Genomic DNA, 24,168 nt, shown 5'->3' with positions numbered 1-24,168 from the left:
CCAGTTTCTCAGAAAGGACCGGGTCCAGGACAGGGGCGTATCCTGAATACCCATGTTGCTTAACCTATCCAAAAGGATAGGGTCGGAAACCGAATCAAAAGCCGCAGACAAATCGAGTAGCACTAGCATGGCTGCTTTGCCCGAATCGACACTCTCATGGATGCTCTCGGAAACTTCAAGAAGGGCGGGCTCAATACTGTAGCCAGTTCTGAAACCGGACTGAGAGTCATGAAAATGGTTTCGAGATTCCAAGTAAGTGGAAAGTTGCTCCTGAACTATTTTTTCGAGAATTTTTGCCGGTGCCGGTAAGAGGGAAATAGGTCTATAAGTTTTTTAAACGGCAGGGTCAGCATCAGGTTTTTTGAGGATCGGCACCAGAAAAGCCTGCTTCCACACAGCGTGGAAGGTGCCAGAGCACATAGAAGAGTTCCAGATCTGTTTCAGTGGGGCGTTGATGAGGGGTGCCAGGAGTGAAGTATGGAGAGGGATAGAGCGGAAAGTGGTCAAAGTGTCATTGCTGACCAACCCAGCAGTAGGCTCTGGATTAGGCTTTGGGGGGGGCAAAGGTGGAATAGATATCATGAATTTTGTCCTGAAAGAAATCAGGTAGCCCTGTACACAAGGACATGGTAGGGGGGACTACACTGGTGGTGACAGCTGGCTTGGTAAATTCTTGTACAATTTTGAAGAGGGTTTTAGCCGAATTCCCTGCTGAGTGGATCTTATTAGTAAAATAGTCTCTCATAGTCTCTCATAGTGGAGATTTTAGTTTGTGGAAATGTTTTAGGGCAGCTTTATATACTGACTTAGCCGCAGGGTCATATGGTAATCTCCAGACATGCTCCAGTTTTTACAGTGACTTTTCTCAACACAGAGCTCAGGCGAGAACCAAGGGGCTGATGGTCTTTGTCTTGACAAGTTGGTGGGTCTGAGGGAGGCAACAATATCTAAGGCTGAAGTTAGCCAACTGTTAAAGCTTACTGAATCTGAGTCTGGGTCCCCTCACAGTTGAAGGTGAGTAGAGGAAAGTGCAGGTGTCATGCTATTGCTTGTGACGTTGTGCCACATCCTTCTTTTTTCCAAGTTATGAGGGGGTCTGGGAATGCGGGAAGGCAGTGCCAGGCTGAAAGGAATTAAAAAGTAATCGGACCAGGTGAGCGGTGAGGGGGGGATATTTTCAAACTGGGGTTGTTAGTAAAGCTTATGACCAGCAGAATGCATAGGGCCATTAACCAGCTGTGTCAGATTGAGGCCTTCAAAGGTGACGACTATATGACGAGCTTTGGTGCAATTATCATCGTCCATATGTACGTTAAAATGTCCCAAAATCGTAAACTTTTTCTATATTGCTTTCTCTTTCACCAAGCCTTGGTGCCGTCCATCCATCTGAAATGTTTACATTACTTTTTTTTGCTGGTGTTTTAATCTACATGTCCTGGTTTTAATTAATTATTACCCGTTAAATGTATATATTGACATCTGTATGACTCATTGGCTGTTTCCCTCTGAGTCGGGGTCCCTTACCTATTTTAATGTTCTTATCATCGACATTCGCTGTTCCCCTGTGTTGTAATCATGCGATTCAACTTTACACAGTTTTTCCGATGAATTGTGCATTTTTTAAATGAACGGTCATGCCTCATGGGAAAATCTTTTATTGCTAATTTATTTTTTAGGTTGCATTGCTTTTTATGACAAAAACTGTCAGAAATAAAGCTACTTTTGATTTTATTTACCTGCATGCAAATTGAACGCAGTACATCGTAGTTCTGATGGCAACAGAGTACACTTGTTATCAATGATCTTTAAATAAACAAATGAATCAATACCTCTGTTTCGCAACCCATCATTTGTCATGTTATTGGCGCGCACAGATTTGGGCCCCCTCTATTGGTTACCAGGGAATTTTTGTAGAACCGACTTTTGGAGAAGGCCGTTACCTTGATGCCCCTGGTTAATGAGTACCAAGTTTACCGGACCCTCCGGGGTGGCAGGCTGTGGAAGCACAGCAGACAAACCCTCCACGGCCGTTTCACAGGTGCTCGCGCAACTCTTCATGCTCGGCAAACGTTCCCTCTTGCGTCACCAAATTTAATTCGGACCAACTCCAGGTGCAGAACGTTTCCTCGCGATAATGCGCGCGCGCTCTACCTCAGGAAGGGGGCAGCAGAACGTCTCGGTTTGGAATTGGGATATATGTGGGGGCGCCGGACTCACTACCCGCCTTATGGAAGCTTACCTTCCACTGGCTGCTGTCTTTCAGGTCGTTCTGGTGGGATTACAAACTCAAGATGTATATGGAGGTAAGCACAGTCCCCTCTATCCACTGTTTTGAAGTCTCTTCTTCCCCATGTTGTAAAGGACCAGGCTAGGCCCAGCTGGCTGAACCCCACTCACATCGTCATCCCCTGCGCCAGTACTTTGAATGGCCGTTGTGTGTCTGATGATCATTCAAGTTACTGAAAGGGCCACACTGCAGAATCGATTTGTGATCTTAATGTCACTCCCCTTTTTTATTACTTATAATTTTTTGTAATCACCTGACACTTTTCTGAATAACACCCCTAGCGTTTGGGTGGTTATTGTATACTAGCCGAAAAATACTCCAGTATCACTACCATCTAACAGTCTAATAGCCTTTTGCCTCGGTCTATACCAGTTGTTAAAGGCCTTTGCCTGTGGCTTGGGTCTATTACACGGGTTCAGGGCTATTAACAACCAGTGTTGCCCTCGGGTATAACATGAGGGCGTTGGCTGCAACATATTTCCCACCATAATGACAATTTTGTGTGAAGCAGGTACGACTCTTAATAGCGTTGCCTCACCTATACTGGCAACCTCCTGGTGCTTGAATGATTTGCAGGTAGACAGGTCCTTTGATAGTTCCATACGCCAGAGTATATCTGTTCATTTTTCCTCACCATGAATCTCAGTTCACCTTTACTTTTTGTGACTCATCTGGGTACATTTTAATTTAATTATAGGAATATCATGTTATATTGTTTTGTTTTTCTATACTACTACCTTCATTGTTTTATGAGCCTTAAACTTCTTTACATAGAGCCCTCGTTCTCTGGGAACATATATTGCAGCCTGCGCCCTCATATATTAGCATCATAGCCTTCTGCCGGTGGCTTTAATTAGGGCTACTGTATGCAGCAGGGGTGGACCAAATTATGCGGCAGTGTTGAGGAAATTATGTGGCATGAAAGGCAAATTATGCAGAGCAATGTGGCACATTTTGTGATAGTATTACTTCATTATTTTGACTTTTTTAAACTTGTTAACACTCTGTGGGCATCGGTTGCACATCATTAGTACTAGTATAACACCCAAATATAGCAATTAGCAATAGAAAGGTGACCAGTCAACCTTTGTAAAGGGCCTTCCACTGCGCTGCAACATGTGTTGCAGCATTTTTTGTAACTTTTGAACTATTTGACCTAGGAGCAAATTTTATTTGTTAAAAATATGCAGATTATGTAGCAGATGATGGATTATGTGGCAAATGCAACAAATCTATAATCATGCGAAAATCGCTGCAGCCGCACAATTCAACTGGCCCTGGCTACACTCATCATCAAAATACTTTATTCAGTATTTTGCAACCATAAAAGTACAAAACAAATAAAACAAATGTATATACAACAAAGTTTGCAAAAAGATAGTACCATAAAATCTTATTAATACGTTGCAGATTAAAAACCAACAATGGTTTATAAAAAAGTAAAATGTCCATCACTTGTAAATAGCTAAAAAAGGAGTCATATTTAAGGAAGAACAATAGCCATACAAATCAGATCATATTATCTTCTGTAAAAGAGTCCCCCGTTAAAAGGTAAAACTATTTTAACCAAAACCAGCGGAGGGAACAGAATGTAAAAAGACAAGCAAAGTTCTTCATATTGTCAGATTTTCTTTGTTAATGGCCCTGAACCATCCGAGTTATAGGTCCAAGCTGTAGGCAGGGGTATTCAACAACTGGCATAGCCAGATGCAGAAGGGCTAGAAGACTATTAGAACATTCCACTGACAAAGGGTAGAATGTTTTAAGGAAAAAAAGGGAGAAACAGAAAGACAAACTATGGAAAGTTGAGGCAGAAAGCCTGTACCAGACATTGTTGGCCCTAAGAGGCTCTATCGTCTTCTACGGCGCTCTCAACGTTCCAAAGTTTTAATATAAGTTACAGACCTGGTTAGGTGGTTCTGTCCCATATATGGCTGCATGAAGGTAATTATTCTTTTAGATCAGAAAGTATAGATCACCCATCACAGACCTCAAGCACTTTGCGGGCTATGAGGTCACTTTAGTAATTTAACTAATTTAGGATCCACTGTGTTCTAACCACTTTCAGGCATTTTTCACACAGTTCTATCATTTGCAGCAAACCCTGCATGAATCCAAGGGTCTTTTGAATAAAAAAACCTAGAAGCGGATCCTGAAGATCTAAACAATTTTTAATCTTCATTTCCTTTGGAAAATACTGGAAAGGCACCTCAAGGCCTCATTAAAGCTTTATGGAACTGAACGTCATTCACAGGACCTTCAGTCAAGATTTAAGTGAAATACAGAATAGCCAATAATGCACATTGTGTTATAGACAAAGGTGACTCCTGCCATATGGAAATGGTTCTTCAAAGAACAGCCTACCTAAAAAGAGTAACTTCTACAAGGCAAATATTTGACTAAACATGACCAAAACACAACACAGATACTGCAGAAGCGGTGCCCATCTCTCTGCTTGGAAATCATAAACGGCAAAGCACCCATCAAGGAAAAAATCCTGACTGAAAACAACATGTAGCCAACCTGACACCACTCATCCTCAAATCAAAGTGCTCGCTCACCAATGCCACCTAAGCCCCACCATGCTTTCCTAATTTTCCCTACCTTGAATCTCTCTCGCCCATTCTCAAATCTAAATCCACAATGGTCTGTTAGTCACGCCTCCTTAGCCCCCACTTACTGTCAATAGTGAAATCCCCACTGTGCATTTGGAGTGCCTTCCCTCCTCCTACTTTCCTGGCAGCACTGAATGATCAGACTCAGCATAATTGCAATGAAAGCATCCCTTACACATTGAACAGGTATTGTGCAGGCATCTTCAGAGCTTTGGAGGCAAAGAGAGGCAAAAAGCGCCTGTCCAGGAAGGGAATGAATAGCTTGGTGTGTGATGTGAGTCATTTTTTTGTTTGAATCTGTTTTTATTGGTTGTACGTTTCCTTGTTTCATTTTTACAAATGCAACCATTAACAGGTGTAAGAGACTGCATCACAAAGTCAAATATGTTGCCTTTTGTTGGACATACTCTCACTTTTTGTACATTTAACTGCTTCAGTGGTGAGGAACAAGCAAGGGGGAGTGCATGGAAGATGGACTGGTGTAGTGCATGGTGGTGGACAGTGAAGAGCAGCCTCTTGTGGGTAAGTTGCCAAGGGCTGCCCAGTTGTATTAACAGAAAATTGTCATTCCTAGTTAACCCTTTGCATACCTGGAGGCAGAAGGTTAAGGTAATGGGGCAAATTAAAAATATCAAGAATAGCTTAGCCCAACTATAGCGACACAGGCCCACCCAGTCTGGGGATATAAAGGGGTCATGCCCACTGAAAGCCATTTGTATTCTCTGCCGTGTGGAATGCATGAGGTCCGCACCTGGTTCTGGATGTAACCCAGCTTGCATAAGCCATGTGGGGGGCTCTAGTGAATCTCCTCATCCCTCTGCCCCCAGTACCTCACCTACCACAAGACCCTACTCAGCTGGGAACTCGCTCTGGAAGTCATGCATTATAGTGTCCCAGTGAGCTGTAATAGGGATTTTGTGGATGCAGAGAGTTTCCTCTCTGTGTAGGGTAATACTTTCAGCCATAGCCCACACAAGTAGTGAGCGTCTCCAGGCTAGTGGAGGAGGGAGTTCAGGAGACTTCCACCACCTCGTGATTAAGCATTTAGGCAGCAGTAAACCCAAGTCTGGGAAATGTTAAGGTACCCTCTGTCACTTACTCCTAGGAAAAAAGTATAATATGCTTTCCTCCCAGATGTGGGTCATGGTGCTTCCAGTGCAAGAGGATAGCGTGGATGTGAGTGACCGCCAGTACGAGGCGAGGATCAGGCAGGACCACATCATGTGGAGAAGGTACACATCTAGAGTGTGGCATCTGGAGCATGCTGCATCGGTGCGGTGGAAGTATTGGTTAATTTAAATTGGGGCAAGGTATGCCCTTTGAGTGATGTAATATTGGATTAGACGAAACCGGGCATTCTGGGAAATCCTATTACAACTTTCAGTATTGCAGGCAATTCCTTTTCTGCGCAGGGGCAGTTCAGGTCTGTCTCCCATCTCTGTCTCAGGGGCGAGAGTGACACTGCCATGTGATGGTGCAGTGAGGCAGCAAACAATCTGTTGAGGTGCCTACCCGTCCCGATTACATGTAGATATTGGACAGTAAGGTGAGCCTGACATTCACCTGTCATATCTCCACACTGGTGTCCCAAAGCTGCAATTAATGAAATGTGCAATAGAAATTGACCTGGGTGTTAGCCATCTTCTTCCACCAGTGTACCATAAGGTAGTAGGACGCCATCATGGTTGAGGTCACACAGCGTTTGGAGGCCATCCTCCCACCATATGGACAGTTCAGTGGATGTGATAACTATTGGGCCTCGGGGTGTGCCTAATATGGACAATGCCAGTGCATATGGAATTGTTGTACATGTGAGGTAAAAGCTTCTGCTGTAGCAACAGTGTGCAACTCCAAGTAATGGGGAGACCTGTGGCCTCCCCTGGGTGCAGGAGTGAAACAGTCGGAGTAGCACTTGGAGTGACCAAGCCGGTGAGTTTGTGGCTGTGTTAGAGAGCTAGAGTCCCTCCATTTATCTGTCCACCCAGTGAAGCTGAGAAGCGAGAAAGCATTGCTCCATATTTTGCACTGCTAGCCCTCCTTGATCTGTAGGCAAATATAACTTAGAGAGTGCTATGTGACAACGAAAGTCACTCCCGATGAATTCCCTCATGGTGTTTTCAAATGCGTGAAAGAAGGGGGGGAAACATAGTAAGACAAGTTAGTGAAATAGTATAGGAGTCTCAGCAGGACCACCATTTTAAGTAGTGATATCCAACCCATAACCGATAGGCGTGGGATATGATTCATGGCGAGAGGAAACACTTGAGAGCTTAGAGTGGCAAAATAAGAGCAAACATGGAAATTAGTATAAAGGGGTGCATCAAGCATGCCATGGACAGAGCTCTTTATTTTCCCTGTTCCACGCATGAGCACCTCATCTAGTCCATTGCTTTCTTTGCACTGGTGCTTGATGTCCTAAATTTATCATGGAATGGGGCTACAGAACCAGAATGCAAAGAGAAAAGCCTGGACTGGATGATCTTATCATGCATATAAATGTGAAACTTAAGAGCTTTGTAGGACAAAAGTGGGAAGACTAGAGATAAACTTGGAGAATGTGGAGGCTTTAGGAGAAGGACTAGACTTGGGAGAGAAGGCAGACTGTGGGGAGAGTGTTCAAACTGGGATAGAGTGCTCACACAGTAGTGTGAGCGAGAAGATTGATGGGGAGCAAGGCCACTGAGAATACAGTCACAAATGAGGAGAAGGGGTACACGTAAGGAATAAAGACCTCAGTGGGGTATAAATAAACACTAGGGGGAGGGGAGAGATGACCACATTGGAGGGAGAGCATGCAAAATCAGTAAATCAGTGTACACTTAGACTGTGGAACAGCCAGCAGATTAGCATATCAGGCACCTGGCAGTCAGACATATACTATATTATGTTATGTTAAAATAAATTTATAAAGCGCACGTACACCGGGGAGGTTTCATGGCGCTACTTTGATTGATACCCAAGTCCTAATGCACATTTAGAAGGCCTGACGGAAAAGCCAGGTCTTAAGGAGGCTTCTGAAACTGAGAAGATTGGTACAAAGGCGTTTTTCAGAGGGAAGGGAGTTCCAGAACATGGGGGCCAAAATGGCAAACCTGGCACCACCAGTGCACTTTAATTTAAAAGAGGGAGTGGACAGAAGTAGCTTGTGTGCTGAACAAAGATTGCGTGTGGGACGTGCTTGTTGATCAAGTTGTTCACACATTTAGGACTTCTCCCATTGAGTGACTTAAAAATAAGGCAACCAACCTTGAAGGCACAACGCTGGACTACCGGAAGCCAATGAAGTTTCTTCAGGAGAGGAGTAACATAAAGGTGCCTAGGTTGATGAACAATCAGGCGTGCAGCCTGGTTTTGAACCAGCTGTAGGCGTTTAGATAGATAGAGGGGAATGCCGAAGTAAAGCGAATTAGCATAGTCGACATGGGACATGACCATGGCAATAATCACCTGAGTCCGGGCTTCATAGGTAAGAAATCTACAGATCATTTTTATTTTCCTGAGTTGGAATAAGCAGGTAGAGATCACTGACCCTATCTGTGACTTCATCGTGAGGTCCTGACTGATAATTACCCCAAGGCTCTTAGCCGAGTTTGATGGAGAAGGGAACTGGCCCAATTCCCTGGGCCAAAAGTGAGGGCCCCAGGGATGTTTAGTAATACCACCAGTTAGGAACAGCTCCGTCTTGTTCGGATTGAGCTTAAGATGGTTGCTGTTCATCCACTGACTAATGAACAGCATGGTGGACTGAAAGGCGTGGACCGGAGAGTAGCTGATAGGAAAAATAAGTTGAAAGTCGTCAGCATAGTTAAATGTGCAAACTTGACGCTCTTTCAGGGCTTGGACAAGGGGGAGAAGGTAAAGATTGAATAACAGGCGAGAAAGTGAAGAGCCCTGAGGGACTCCGCAAGAAATTCTGATTCTAGGGGCAGTAAACTGTGCTGTGCAGACTGCCTGCAATCGATTTTCTAAAAAGGAGGTGATCCAGCCCAGGGCAAGTCCCGTGATTCCCGCGTCCCTTACCCGGTCGACCAAAAGATTATGATCGACCGTGTCAAAGGCAGCGGAGAGATTAAGCAGAACAAAGGCCTGCGGGGAGCCACCGTCGACCTTACTGCAGAGAGTGTCCAACACTGTGAGGATCACCGCCTCAGTAGAGTGAGCCGGGCGGAACCCCGCTTGATGAGAATCAAGGAATTCAGATTCTTCCGGAAAGTCAGTGAGACATCTCGTGACATAAGCTTCCAAAACCTTCGCTAGGTATGGAAGATGAGAGATTGGTCGATAGTTCGTTAAAATTTGCAGATCCGCACCAGGCTTCTTCAAGAGGGGGATAACAATTGCCTCCTTAAAAGTGGCAGGGACAATACCCTGGGACAATGACTCATTTAAGCGATTATGGGCAGGACTAGGGAGGGCAGTAAAAATTTCTTTCAAAATACTAGGAGGGCAACAGTCAGTGGGGGAGCCAGATTAGACTTTAGAGAGGAGGTCCGCAAAGGAATGCTCATGAATTTTAGGAAATTGCATAAAGGTGCTATGATTTCGGGTGGTGTGCAGAATAGAGTCCAGATTTTGGCAGACCGGAATACTGGACTTTATTTTTATGATTTTATCAATGAAGAAAGAATTCAAAGAGTTGCAAAACGTTTGGGAAGGGCAGTCTTAATTGAAATTCTATTGGGGTTAGACAACTCATTTACTATGGAGATGATCTCTTTCGTGCGATTAGTTGCGGACAGAATATTTGAGGAGAAGTATGCTGCTGATACAGATCAGGGTATCAAAAATATGCCCACTACCACGGATAGAGTAATCTCACAGTTACACGCACATACATTCATCATACGCTAGGGCCCATTTCACTAACATACGCTCAAATACTCTACCAGCAATAAACCTGTGGGAAGAAAACTCCTAAACCACCCTGCATCTATATCTAAGCGATAGGACCTGATTATAGTGGTTGTCCTTCCTTGAACATACTATAAACAATCTATAAACAATGATCAAAAATATATTCAATAATTGACAAGGAAAGAAATATTCAACACCATGTTTAAAAGTTATTTTGCTTTATCTAAAATTAGTCAAAGTAAATCAGAATAAATAATTTCTCATAATTACCTATTCTAACTAAGTGTCAGAACGGGTCAGGACCAGTCTCTTGGCAAAGTCTCTCAGGACAGTCCTCAGCATCAGTCCTCAGCAACGCAAGTTCACGCAGCAAAAGGCGACGAAAGAGTGGGGAAAGAGTGGGAAGATCCCTCCCTAAGCTAACAGTTTTTATAATGAAAAATACAATGAAAACTCACATAAAATTGACAAGTAAAACTGTATCACTGAGCAGAACGAGAAGGAAGGGAAGTAACTTTGCAACATCTTGAAATCTCCGCTCAGGAAAAGTCACAATACGTAAACCACGGAACAGGAACCAAGAAACAGAAACTATTAAAGTATCCATCTCGTTCACTTCCCTCGGCAACCCGGCTTCAGCACATTGTTCATTTCAGAAGCTCCTTTGTTCACCAAGGACAAATCATTTCTTTTGGAGATCCTCCAAACTGCTGATGTCCTCATGGAAAGTTTTACAAAAGGACTACGGTCAGTTGTCTTCAACCGATTTCCAGCAGGGGTCTCCCTTGCCACATCATAGATTGCGCCACGGCTCAGCCAGGCTTCAAAATATTCTCAGCCATTTCATAAAGGCCTTCATAGGCCACAATAGACCATCTTTAATTAAAGAGACAAAATAAAGGTTACTACATCATAATGATTAAACAGTGTTAAACCCCACTAATACCCTTATGTGTATGCATTTATCTAGCTTTGCGACATAAAAAGCATTAATTCAGACAGCGTTTTGTGCTCAAAATAAATAGCACACAGCAACATTTAAACATGAAAACTTGCACGTTATTGTAAATACAGAAACAGCAAACAAAAGCTAACCCTCATGTAACCTTCTCTTGTGTTAGGACAAACAAGTTGATTAGTGAAACACACTTGCACAAGACAAATAATTAATTGTTAATTATTAATAAATTAATAAAACGCATAGACAAGCCAGAGCTTCAAAAGCCCCAGAATTTTCAAATTGAAAACTCTGCTCCAGCAATCCCCCCTTTGGTGATTTTATCACCAAATAAACCCAAAAAAAAAAATTAGTGAAAATTTAGTCCCATTTTAGGAGAAATCAGAAATGTCTTTTCCCCTTACACAAAACTACACACCAGTCACTCTTTCATCATCTCTCTTTGTCTCTAAATAAACACTCTCCCTCAATTCTTCCAGTTCAATCTCTTCTGGTTCTCTTTTTGAATTCTTCGAATTCTTATTTTTCTTTTCATTTTTCAATTTCTCTTTCCCTCTCCTGTTTTTACAACACACACACACCAATCTTAGTATCAATAAAGCAACAATTATACAAGACAACGGAAACAGTATTCTACCTATAATAGTACTACCTATTTTTGCAATAAAATCCTTAACAGCTATCATCTTATTAGCTATTTTAGTCCATAAGCTCCCAGTTTCAAGTGGTACTAATTCTTCATGCAAATCAGTAATATTTTTGATATAGACCTTCAGGTCTTTACTTTCATCAGGAATGTAAGTGCAACAATGTTGAACTTTCAAAATTCCACAAACTCCACCCTCCTTGGCCAAAAGAATATCAAGGGCAAGTCGATTTTGCATTGACATGGCACGTACGGCACTTAATTCCGTATTTACCAAAAGAAACCCTCCTGCGGTATTTGTCGATAAGCGATCAACCACTGTGGACAGTTTTCGAATTCCATAAGCATTTAATGAAATTCCCACTGCTGGAATCAAAACCCCAAAAATGTCACCCACAATTTCAGACCAAGTTTCTCTCTTAAAACGTGTTAGCAAATTAATATCTTCTACATCTTTTATTTTATCTGTATGAAAAATCTTAGGAAAAACCAGGCCCACATAACACGTGCCATACCAATGGTCAGGCAACTTGTAATAAGCCTTGTTCCCACAAACATAGTACACTCCTGGAAAAATTGTATCTTCTCCACCTCTGAAACCCCAACCAGTCGCAACGAAGTATGTATCATGGCACTCACTAGTCCCCACAAAATATGTATCATATTGGGATTTCCTTCTGGTAATGCATAGTTTACCCTTCTGCGGTGCATCTAGAGCCAAAGTTGGACTAGCCCCATTTCTCAACTCCTTTCCCATCTCAATGTCCCAAATTGTCTTACTCACTTCATATTTTCCCGCTTTCTCATGCATGTTCACTCTCCTTTCCTCTACCATATCCAGGAAAGCTTTCTCCTCTTCTTTCAGACTGCAAGTTAAATTATTCTTAAAAATGTAATCTAATGTTAGTCCTTTCTCTTCAATAAAAATCTCACCAAAAATGTTAGCTTCTTTAGCTGGATTCAGCTCTTTGTTCATCGGCAAGTGCCCAAAAATACTATCTCTGTTAGACATCTTATAATCTATTTTCCCTAACAAATAAAAAACACTACTTAAAATACTACAAGAAATACCATATGTAGCTGGTAAATGGTGATAAGTAACACCCTCTGAAACGGATGCAGGTAACTGCATGCAGACATAGCAATCCCTCACTTCCATTGTCTTCACATATTCATATAACAGTTTAGAAAAAACATTACTAGAAAAATTATTAATTGACCTATCTTTGTGTATGTAACTACTACTTCTAATTGGATCTAATTTTTGCGAATTCCTCTCTATATTAGTCATATTTTCTGTGTCCATTCCAAATTCAACCTTAAAAGTAACTAATAAAACTAAAACACCCCATAGAAGCATTAATAATCCAGTACAACAGCAGCACATCTTGCACCACCTTTTAAAGAAGGCACATCTATTTTGACTATTCTCTATGTTAGCCATTTTCTGCTTTAACCTCTACTACTCCACTACTGAAATTAGAACTTTTCAAATCTTCAACGTTTGTTCCAAACTCTTCAGCTTCTTCAAATGATCTTTCTGTTCACTCAGTCCAAGTGAATCTTTCTTTTACTCAGTTTGGATACTCATCATTTTTCACTCCAATTTCTTCCACATCAAATTGTATCAGATCTCCAACATTCAAATCCTCAGTATCTGACTCTTCTCCAATGTCAGTCAAGAGTACTTTCAGAATTTCACCAGTATCTTCCTCAACCACTTTTCTCAAGACCACTTCCGGATTATCTCGAGTCACTGTTTCTTCTTTTCCTTCTTCAGACAGTGTCACATAAGACCATTCCGGTGATCTGTACTTTTGGTTGGGTCTTTTAACTCTTTTTATTTCTACTGGTTCTTTTGATCTTTTTGATTCTTCTTCTTCAGCTCTCGAAGTTTGACTTGATACTTCATTCACTTGTTCAGCTTTTGATGAATTTGCTCTTATTATTCTGTATCTCAGTCTTTTCACTCTGTTGTTAGGCCAACGATCTCCTTTCACAACCTTTTTCGGCCTTAGTTCTTTAACACTCCTCTCTCCAATCGAAGTTCTCTTTCTCAGAACTCGATCTTCTGTTTGTTCATTTTCTTCATCCGATTCTGTTTCAATTGCCTTTTGCTTTCGTTTCTTAGCAGTTTTCTTTTCTTCCACAGATTCTTTCACCACTATTTGAGACTTCCCTACTTCTGTCCCTCCTCGGGTCTCCGACACGCAATCTTCTTGCTGTCTACTTGTCCCTTCACCTAGCTCCTCATCAATGTTCCCTACACCTCCTCGGGGGTCTTCCGCAATCTGTCCCTCTCTATCTTCTTCTGACCCTGTTTCTTCAAGTATAATCTCAAGTGGTTCTTCGATCTCCTCCTCTTCTGATTCAGGAGTAATCTCTGTGTGATTTCTTTTTTCTTTTCTTTTTCCTTCACTGCTACTTGAAACCTCAGGCTCTTCAACAGAATTTGATCTCCTCTCTGATACTCGCAGTGAATCTCTTGAAGCTCTCTCTGCTTCTTTTCTCACTGATTCTGTATCATCAGGATCTTCTCCATCACTGGAATCTGACTCTTCAAAATACTCTTCACCAGTTCCCTCTCTCGGGCTTGGAACTCTCAGAGTATGACTTGCATGTACCCAGTGTCTCACTCCAGCACACTTTACTGCAGTCGTTGTAGTCAGAATAACTTGTCTCGGCCTTCCCCACCTTGGAATCAAGCAATTTCTTCTTCTGTGCACCTTAATCCTCACCCAGTCTCCTGGACTTAGATCATGGGCTTGCTTCTTCTCAAGTGTGGTAGCTTCTTCTCCAACCTGGTGAAACACAGAATGAACTGCGTCAGCCAGGCCTTTACAGTAATCCAAAATCATGTCATCAGTTATTGTCACCAATTTATTCACAGGCACGAATGCATGGCGCATTGCACGTCCCATAATTATTTCATGCGGGCTCAAACCTGTGGTTCTATCTGGAGTAGATCTCATGGTCATCAGGACTAGAGGTAAAACATCTGGCCATTTCATGCCAGTAGCTAAACACATCTTTCCGATTCTGTTTTTGATTGTGCCATTAATCTGCTCAACCACACCAGAAGCCTCTGGTCGGTATGCACAATGTAGCTTCTGCTGTATTTTTAATGCTTCACAAATTAAACCAATGAGTTCATTTTGAAAGTGTCTACCTCTATCAGACTCAACTGTAACTGGAAACCCGAACCTAGGAATCAACTCCCTCAACAGTAATTTTGCCACTGTCAACCCATCATTTCTTCTAGTCGGGTAAGCTTCCAACCACCTTGAAAACAAACAGACTACCACCAAAACATACCTCAATCTGTTCACTTGGGGCATTTCAATGAAATCAATTTGCATTCTTGTAAAAGGACCTCCTTCTCTGCCAATTGTCCCTAGACTCACCACTGTCTTTTTCCCAGTGTTAAATTGCTGACAAATTAAACACCTTTGACAGATGCTATCCGCAATTGTCCTAAACTTTGCATTGTACCAGGTTTGCTTAAAGGACCTAACCATCGCGTCCCTCCCCAGATGTCCCTGGCCATGATACATCCTTGCCATTGACGACAAAATTGAGTTTGGCATTACTGGTCTGCCATCTCTGTAGACCCAAACATGGTCTGTTTCTCTTGGAGCACATCCTGCCTTAACCCAATCTTGCTTCTCTTCTTCTCCTGCCTCATCTTGTAACTGCTTTACTTCATCCCACGTTTCTAGGACATTAGTAAACATCACAGAAAGAAAAGACATTTCCTCCATCCTACCCCTGTTAATCGACTGGTTCGTCTTAGCACAATACTGCGCTACATCGTTGGCATACCTGTTACCAACAGTGATAAAATCTTCCCCTGAACCATGTGCTGCACATTTTACAACTGCTAACTCCTTAGGCAGCTGTATCGCCTCAAGCAATTTTCCAATCAGCTCAGCATTCTTTATCGGAGTTCCACCCGATGTCAAGAAACCCCTTTGTAGCCACAGTTGGCCAAAATCATGCACCACCCCAAATCCATACTGACTATCAGTCAACACGGTTGTTCTCAAATCTTTCCCAATCTCACAAGCTTTTGTCAATGCCACTAATTCAGCAACTTGCGCAGATTTCACTCCTTTCAATGGTGATGCTTCCATGACCTCTGAAACTTTGCACACTGCATATGCTGCACATAGCACACCATTATCATTTCTCAGGCATGATCCATCCACAAACAACACATGGTCATTCTCAGGTAAGGGAATATCCCTGATATCTGGTCTCGGTTTCGTACAGTACTCAAGCACATCCAAACAATCATGATCATCTTCCATCTTTATACCCATATTCTCAATATCCGGCAAAAGTGTTGCTGGATTCACATTCACACATCTCTCAAGAGTCACATTTGATGCTCCCAGAATCACTTTTTCATACTTAGTCAACCGACTATGTGACATATGCTGAGTTCTGCTTCTCGTCAAAAGAATTGCCACATTGTGAGGTACGAATACCCTTACAGGATACCCCATTATGATTCCCTCACTCTGTTCCAGACTTCTGCATGTTGCAGCTACAGATTTTAGACAACCTGGTAAACCCACAGCTACAGGGTCAAGTGTCGATGAGAAGTACGCAATAGGCCTTCTCAATTGTCCATGTTTCTGGATTAACACTGAAAGTGCACATCCATTTCTCTCACTGCAGTACAGCTCGAACTCTTTTTCATAGTCAGGCATTCCCAAAGCTGGAGCCTCACACATTTTAGTTTTGAGCTCTTCAAATGCTGCCAATTGTTCTGCATCCAGATCCAATGGGTCTGTCATTTCACTTTTTGTCAATTTAATCAATGGCTTTGCTATCAGGGAAAAATTAATTATCCACTGACGACAATATCCCACCATACCCAGGAACATTCTCACTTCTCTCTGGGTTTTTGGAGCTTTCATTTCTCTTATTATTATGATTCTGTCAGTAGTCACTTTTCTCAGACCTTTCTCAATATTATGTCCAAGATAATGCACCTCTTTCTTGCAAAATTGCAATTTGGCTGGAGATACCTTTAACCCTCCATCTGCCAGATGATTCAGTAAAGCTATGGTATCCACTTCACAAGCTTCACGTGTCTTTGATGCCACAAGTAGGTCATCAATATATTGCACTAGCACTGAGCTTTCAGGCATGATCAGACTTTCCAACGATCTTTTCAATAACTGATTGAATATCGAAGGACTCTCCGTATATCCCTGTGGGATACGACACCATGCTAAAATACGCTGGCCAAACCTAAATGCAAAAATCGGCTGGCTGTCATGATGCAATGGAATTGAAAAGAATGCATGACACAAATCAATCACTGTATACCACTCAGCATCATGTGGAATTTGATACAGAATCACTGATGGATTTGGCACAATGGGACAACATGCCACCACTATTTGATTAACTTTTCTCAGGTCTTGCACGATCCTGAACTTGCCATTGGGCTTTTTCAGTCCCATTATCGGTGAATTACACGGACTACTCAATAACTCTCTCAGGACTCCTTGCTGAATCATTTTCTCAATTATAGGAGTTATTCCTTCAATTATTTCTGGTGTCATTTTGTACTGAGGAATGTTAGGATATGTGATTCCCTCTTTCACTGCAATTTTCACTGGATCTACATTATTCATTAATCCCACATCCTCTCCTGTAAAATCCCAAACTGCTCTTTTCACTGTGTCTCTCAGCACTTGAGGCAAATCCTCCGGATTGAACACAGCAAATGCACCAATTAATTCACTTTCTCTATTTTCTAGAGTCATTCGGTAGAAAACATCATCATCTGGTGTCTCAAATGCTATTCCATCTGGTGTACAAAAAATTGTGCAATTCATCTTACACAACAGATCCCTACCCAACAGGTTCACTGGACTCGTGTCACAGACAATAAATCTGTGCATATCTGAAAATTTCCCTATCTGTACTCTTACTGGTTCAGTAAGACGTGTTCTGATTTGTGTATTGGCTACACCAACTACTTGGATTGCTTCATCCGAGAGAGGAAGATTTTTAACATCTGTTGACCTGACAGTTGATCTTGTCGCACCTGTGTCTACCAAAAAAGTAACACTCTCCTCATTTATTTTCCCATCCACAAATGGTCCTGCCTGGTCTATTTCTAGAGTTGCACCAAGTATGCACTCTTCCTCCTCTCTTCGGCACCGTCAATAATCACCCTCAGACTCACTCCCTTCACTCTTTAACAAGTACTGTTGTACTTTGTTAGTACGTCTTGGTTTGTTTACCTGCTCATCATTGAAGAATCCTGAGTCTTGACTGTACTTTTGTACCCCTCTATTCTGCGGTAAGGGCGGTTTTGGCTCTTGATTCTGCTGCAGTCTCACAACTTTCTGCTGTTGTTGCTGCTGGTTATTCCCATCATTCTGCACCTGTTGATTTAAGGATTTACCCTCATTATTCACTAATGGTGGATTAGGACATTCCGATCTCCAATGTCCCAGTTGGCCACAGTTGTGACACGGGAACTTCTTTTTGGCTTCCTCTAGACTTCCCCTTCCTTTTCCTGCAAATCTCGGTCTATTCCCTGTATTATTTCCTGGATTATTTGCCTGTTCCACTAACTGTGCTTCCTGTCTTTCTGCAACTTTCACTTGTGCCCACATCGCTTTTTCTTTCAGCTTTCTTTGTTTTGCTTCAATTTCATCACTGAAATATTTTGCATGTCTCAAAATCTCATCTACTTTCTTACTCTGCCAATCCACTGTGTGTTCACGAATTCTCTCACCAATTTCAGGTCTCAAACCATATACAAATCTGTATACAAAATGACTCAAATCCTTGTCACCCAGGTGTTCATCTCCACTGAATTGTTTAAAAGCCAGTATCAGCCTTTCGTAAAAAGCATGAACTTATTCTTTTGCTTCCTGTTGTGTTCGATCTATTTTAACCCAGTCTGTCTCTTTTGGAGGAACTTTACTCTTCAGGTATACCATCACCTGATCATACTTCCTCATCACTTCTGGATCTGGTGCCCCTGTTCTTGGATCTCTTGGATATTCTTCAGTAGGCCAACTCACAACTATCTTACACTCAGTCCACAAGTCTGCTGGAACAATTATATCAAACAGACTATTCAGGTCAACCCACAGCACTTTTGACAATTTCACAAACCTGTCTACCTGCCTATACCACTCGACGGGCTTTTCTCTCAATCGAGGGAAATCATTCGTAAATGATAAAATATCCTGTCTGGTCCATGGAACATGTACATATCCTCCTCCAGGTATTTCTCTCATGGGAAACTGTTCCACTGGTTTCTCTTTTTCTCTCACTGGAAATGCTGAATAAGTCGTTCTATCTTCAGATTCCTCTCTTTTCTTATACCACCTATCCTTCCACTTTTCTACATCACCCCATCTTCGCAATAATGCTACCATTTCTTTAATCTGTCCTGTTCTACCAGAAGTATTCAAATTTTCTATATCCTTCTCTGTGAAATCCATCATGTACGTTTTCTGCAAAGCCTTTACTCTATCAATGTCAACTCCTTGCTCATTTGCTATTGCTCTCAGTCTATCATGTGTATTTCTTGCTCTCCATGTTATGCTCTTGCACATAAACATTAATTCACCATCATGATGACTCTTCAGGATTTCTGTTGGAACTGTTCCTGTCACAAGCTCTTCTAATTCTATACGTAATTTAACTACATCAATAACTTGTGAATCTTTATCCTTTTTCTGAAGAACCTTCATCCAATCATTCAAGTCATCCACTGTTATTTCCGCAGTTTTTCTCACTGGAACCACCTTTTTCTGCGGTTCTAAAATTGGCATTCTTGAACAACTAGGTTCACTAACATCCAATAGTTCACTACATGTGTCATGTCTGGTTTGTCTCAGGTCACTTCTCCCTGTTCTTTTATCTAAATCTCCTGAAGGACCAACTGAATTTGTCAAATCATTTACAATATATGGAACTACCAGTCCATTTTCACCTATCCTCTGTTTATCAAACACAGGAATTACCGGACCTATAGTTACAGGCACCGTAACAGCTTCCAAATTCTTCGTTAACTCTCTAATTTTCTCAGTCAGTTCTGTTGTCGTCTTTGCTAATTGTCTGGCATTTTCCTCACTACCTCGATTCTCTCTCTCTCTGAAAGAACTACTACTTCTTGATTCAGGTGTCATTTTTTCTTTCTCAACTGTATCTCTTATCGGAGAAACAACTGGTGTACTCTCATCTGGTTCTGATCTATATGGAGGTGGTCTCTTGTAAATCATGTCATTTAAGACCTCATCCTCATACTCTCCATATCTTCTCATATCTGACTCAGGAACCCTTTCTGCTGAAGGAGCAGAAGCTTCAACTGTTCTCATAGGATATAATCCCTCTGACATACTAGCATCTCGCCATCTTTTCATTCGATCATGATGTGACTCACGATCATGTCTCCTCCCAAACATGTATCTGTAATACCCTCCAGATCTTTGCTTTTCTCGATCATGAACTTCCTCTTCCCATTCCACTAAAGCCTCAAACTGTGTAGGTCTCGGCTTCGGGTCTAAGCATAACATCTTTTCCCGTAAATTTCTCAACACGGCCAAATTAAATGAACCATGTTCTGGAAATGCTAGAACACCATCTTCTTTAGTATACCTGACCCAATTCTGTAACCATATACAGGTATGTAATCCATATTTCGCAACCATGAAGGATGCAGGTGTTTTCGCTGGAGGTAGCAACTCACCCTCTCTTGTCTTAACCTCTTTATCCTTGCTAAACCACTTCTTAACCTTTCCAAAGAAGGTTTTTTTCTTTTTCTCTTCTTGGTAATACATTTTAGCAAGCGCTTATCAAACTCTCTACTCTTTCCGTATTATAGATATACAATACAAATTTTCAACCAATAGCAGCGCGACTCACACTAACGCACCAATCCTGGAGCGTCTACGTCACTAATCAGCTCTTCCAATCCTTGCGCGACTCACACTAACGCACCAATCCTAACGCAAACCCTTATTCTGAGTCACTATCCAATCAGAGCGCAGACCTTCTGACGTCAGCAGCCGCTGCAGTCTCTGTCTCCTGTCTCTGTCACTCGTCTACCCCTCCTTTACAGAAACTCTCAGTAGACTTCGTGTGTCAAAATTTCTACAAATCTATTAGTTACAACATAAAAACATCTCCATTGTCTGCTTCGCTAACCACAGAATAGTAAAAGAGAGTCTATTTCTCAAGAATCAACAACTTTCATAATCTCCTAACTGTTTCCTCCAGGACTTATCCAAAGAGTCTTACAGTCAATAAATGTATATGCATCCACGCACATTCATACAAGAAAAAATATAGTACATGCACACAGAATCCTGCTTCCCGAGAACAGCGCACAATCTGTCCCACTACAGAATTATAACATACATTAACTAAACAACCTTGCCCAGTTCTCAAACAAGCTCAGAGAATACCTATTACTCCTCCCGCAATAAGCTTTAACGGCAATCTTTACAGATCCCTGGGACTTAAGACCAGAGTTTCACAGATAACCTTCACTACAATACACACTCCTTATATACCAGAAATATTCTAATAGTAACATACAATAATGTCACTGATTCCGAACCCAGACAATGTGAACGCGCAACTTCAATTGTCACGCGTAATTCCTTACAATCCCGTCTTTCCCGAGAGCAGCATATACACCTTCCTCTGCCCTACTACGGAACTGCTTCCAGCTTCCAAATTCCAGAAGCACTACATATAACTCAACATAACGACTCCAACATATAATATTAGTACATATACCAAAAACATCAAAATAAATCAATAATCAATAAGCTAATTTACAAGCAATCTTATCTTATCAGATCAAGACAACCATCTATAAACCATCCTCTGCTACCAGAGAAATTGATACAGATCAGGGTATCAAAAATATGCCCACTACCACGGATAGAGTAATCTCACAGTTACACGCACATACATTCATCATACGCTAGGGCCCATTTCACTAACATACGCTCAAATACTCTACCAGCAATAAACCTGTGGGAAGAAAACTCCTAAACCACCCTGCATCTATATCTAAGCGATAGGACCTGATTATAGTGGTTGTCCTTCCTTGAACATACTATAAACAATCTATAAACAATGATCAAAAATATATTCAATAATTGACAAGGAAAGAAATATTCAACACCATGTTTAAAAGTTATTTTGCTTTATCTAAAATTAGTCAAAGTAAATCAGAATAAATCATTTCTCATAATTACCTATTCTAACTAAGTGTCAGAACGGGTCAGGACCAGTCTCTTGGCAAAGTCTCTCAGGACAGTCCTCAGCATCAGTCCTCAGCAACGCAAGTTCACGCAGCAAAAGGCGACGAAAGAGTGGGGAAAGAGTGGGAAGATCCCTCCCTAAGCTAACAGTTTTTATAATGAAAAATACAATGAAAACTCACATAAAATTGACAAGTAAAACTGTATCACTGAGCAGAACGAGAAGGAAGGGATGTAACTTTGCAACATCTTGAAATCTCCGCTCAGGAAAAGTCACAATACGTAAACCACGGAACAGGAACCAAGAAACAGAAACTATTAAAGTATCCATCTCGTTCACTTCCCTCGGCAACCCGGCTTCAGCACATTGTTCATTTCAGAAGCTCCTTTGTTCACCAAGGACAAATCATTTCTTTTGGAGATCCTCCAAACTGCTGATGTCCTCATGGAAAGTTTTACAAAAGGACTACGGTCAGTTGTCTTCAACCGATTTCCAGCAGGGGTCTCCCTTGCCACATCATAGATTGCGCCACGGCTCAGCCAGGCTTCAAAATATTCTCAGCCATTTCATAAAGGCCTTCATAGGCCACAATAGACCATCTTTAATTAAAGAGACAAAATAAAGGTTACTACATCATAATGATTAAACAGTGTTAAACCCCACTAATACCCTTATGTGTATGCATTTATCTAGCTTTGCGACATAAAAAGCATTAATTCAGACAGCGTTTTGTGCTCAAAATAAATAGCACACAGCAACATTTAAACATGAAAACTTGCACGTTATTGTAAATACAGAAACAGCAAACAAAAGCTAACCCTCATGTAACCTTCTCTTGTGTTAGGACAAACAAGTTGATTAGTGAAACACACTTGCACAAGACAAATAATTAATTGTTAATTATTAATAAATTAATAAAACGCATAGACAAGCCAGAGCTTCAAAAGCCCCAGAATTTTCAAATTGAAAACTCTGCTCCAGCACTGCCTTGGCAGTTAGGATGGATGTTTTATATGTTTTCAGGGTGTTTGTGTAGAGACATTTATCTTCGGGTAAATAGTTGCATCTCCATTTTCTCTCCAGTTGCCGTTGGGCTAGTTCATGATTTTTCAGCTCGATAGAAAACCATTTCTGGTCATCGTGGTGACAAGAGGCATGAATCTTCCTGGGGGGCGCAAACTTGTCGCTAACAGTCAATAACTAGCTAGTTAACTGTGCGTCAGCCAGGTTGATGGAAGAATTGACAAGTGGGATAGAGTTAGCAAGTGAATCAAGAAATAATGGTTTCTCGATTTTATTCCAGTTTCTACGTGTGCCACCTCCTGGGCAGGGTAATTTGATAGAAAAATTATCATGGATAATACTAGACCCTAGCATTGCTGTTGTGTCTGTTCAAATTCAGGGGGTGACTGTAGACATTGGTTAAAATTCTCACATTGCAAAGTAAGTATGAATCAGATATGAATCCGTTGCCTAATATTGTGTTGTTGGAGTAGATGGTGTAGGGACTTCGAGTGACAGTTATCCTGTAAACAAACACACATCACTTACCTTTCCCTTACTGACATAAGTCAAGTACTTATTAAGTCATGCCCTGCAAATCTTTGATCTTACTCACATTAATGTAGTTTTGTGGTGCCATAAAGCATCCCAAGTTTCTCATCTCATCTAAACCCATTGGCCTTATACATCCTTTAGTTGGTTGACAATCTTACACGTCTCAATAAACTCTGTAGGCTCCTGTTTTTGATCCTCCAAGCTGGCTCTCAGGGGGGTGCGGCCACATGGACCACAATTTCTGCAGGCAGGAGGCTCCCTCATGCTTCAGCGGTGCCTTAGCACGAGGTTGTCCTCACCAATAGGAACCAATAGGAACTGTCCATGATATCCATGGGACTCTCCATGGCATATCAGGTCTACAGAACTCAGAAATGCTGGATGAAGAGCCGGCTCTTAGTGACCAGTGACTGCCGTTAGTGCTGCCCTTTGGATAGTACCCGCTTACCTTACATCTTTATGGACATTTTTACTACTCCTAAACACCATGTGCACCTATTGTAGAAGAGGTATGATGTCACAAATGAAATTAACTACAACAGAGACGTTTGACAAATAAACATTATCAAAGCTTCAATGTGACACAAAATGTTTTGTCTCCTAATTAAAACAGTTTTTTAATGAAGTGGATAGACCACTAAGAGAATGTCTGAATCAATCTTTAACAAAGAGGCACATCTCTCTGAGCTCTTAAAAGATGCAGGCAGTGTGAGATAAAAACCAAAATATATAGTTGACAGACTTTGGATTAATATATATGCCAACCCACTTTCCAACAATATATAACAGGGGGATTTGCACAACTTACAACAGTGGCTAAAGAGGTGTACGACTTCATGGAATCTGTGACATGGGTTACTTTATGTTGAGGAGTCCATTCCCGTGTCCACACCAATACAATGGCTACCTGGTGCGTGTTACACTGCATCAAAACGTAAAAATAAGTGTGCCAACCCTACTCGCCAAATGATCATCACATTCATTTGCG

The 24,168-nt window shown here is 41.6% G+C and overlaps 1 protein-coding gene across 2 annotated transcripts in view; it reads left to right on the top strand.

The window, feature by feature from the left end:
* Nucleotides 1-1,992: 1,992 nt before the first annotated feature.
* Nucleotides 1,993-24,168, top strand: part of LOC146796120 (uncharacterized) — a 531,425-nt gene continuing 509,249 nt past the window's right edge. Inside the window, exon 1 of one of the 2 annotated variants that reach the window (XM_085628489.1) lies at nt 1,993-2,303. In XM_085628489.1, the coding sequence (XP_085484615.1) occupies nt 2,135-2,303 (169 nt within the window). In that variant the 5' untranslated portion in view covers nt 1,993-2,134. The remainder of the gene's footprint in view (nt 2,304-24,168) is intronic. The other variant, XM_085628491.1, reaches the window with a different exon arrangement.

This window comes from Triturus cristatus, chromosome 10, assembly GCF_964204655.1.
Source record: "Triturus cristatus chromosome 10, aTriCri1.1, whole genome shotgun sequence".
In the NCBI taxonomy this organism is placed as follows: domain Eukaryota; kingdom Metazoa; phylum Chordata; class Amphibia; order Caudata; family Salamandridae; genus Triturus; species Triturus cristatus.
This window is presented reverse-complemented; position numbering and strand designations above follow the sequence as displayed.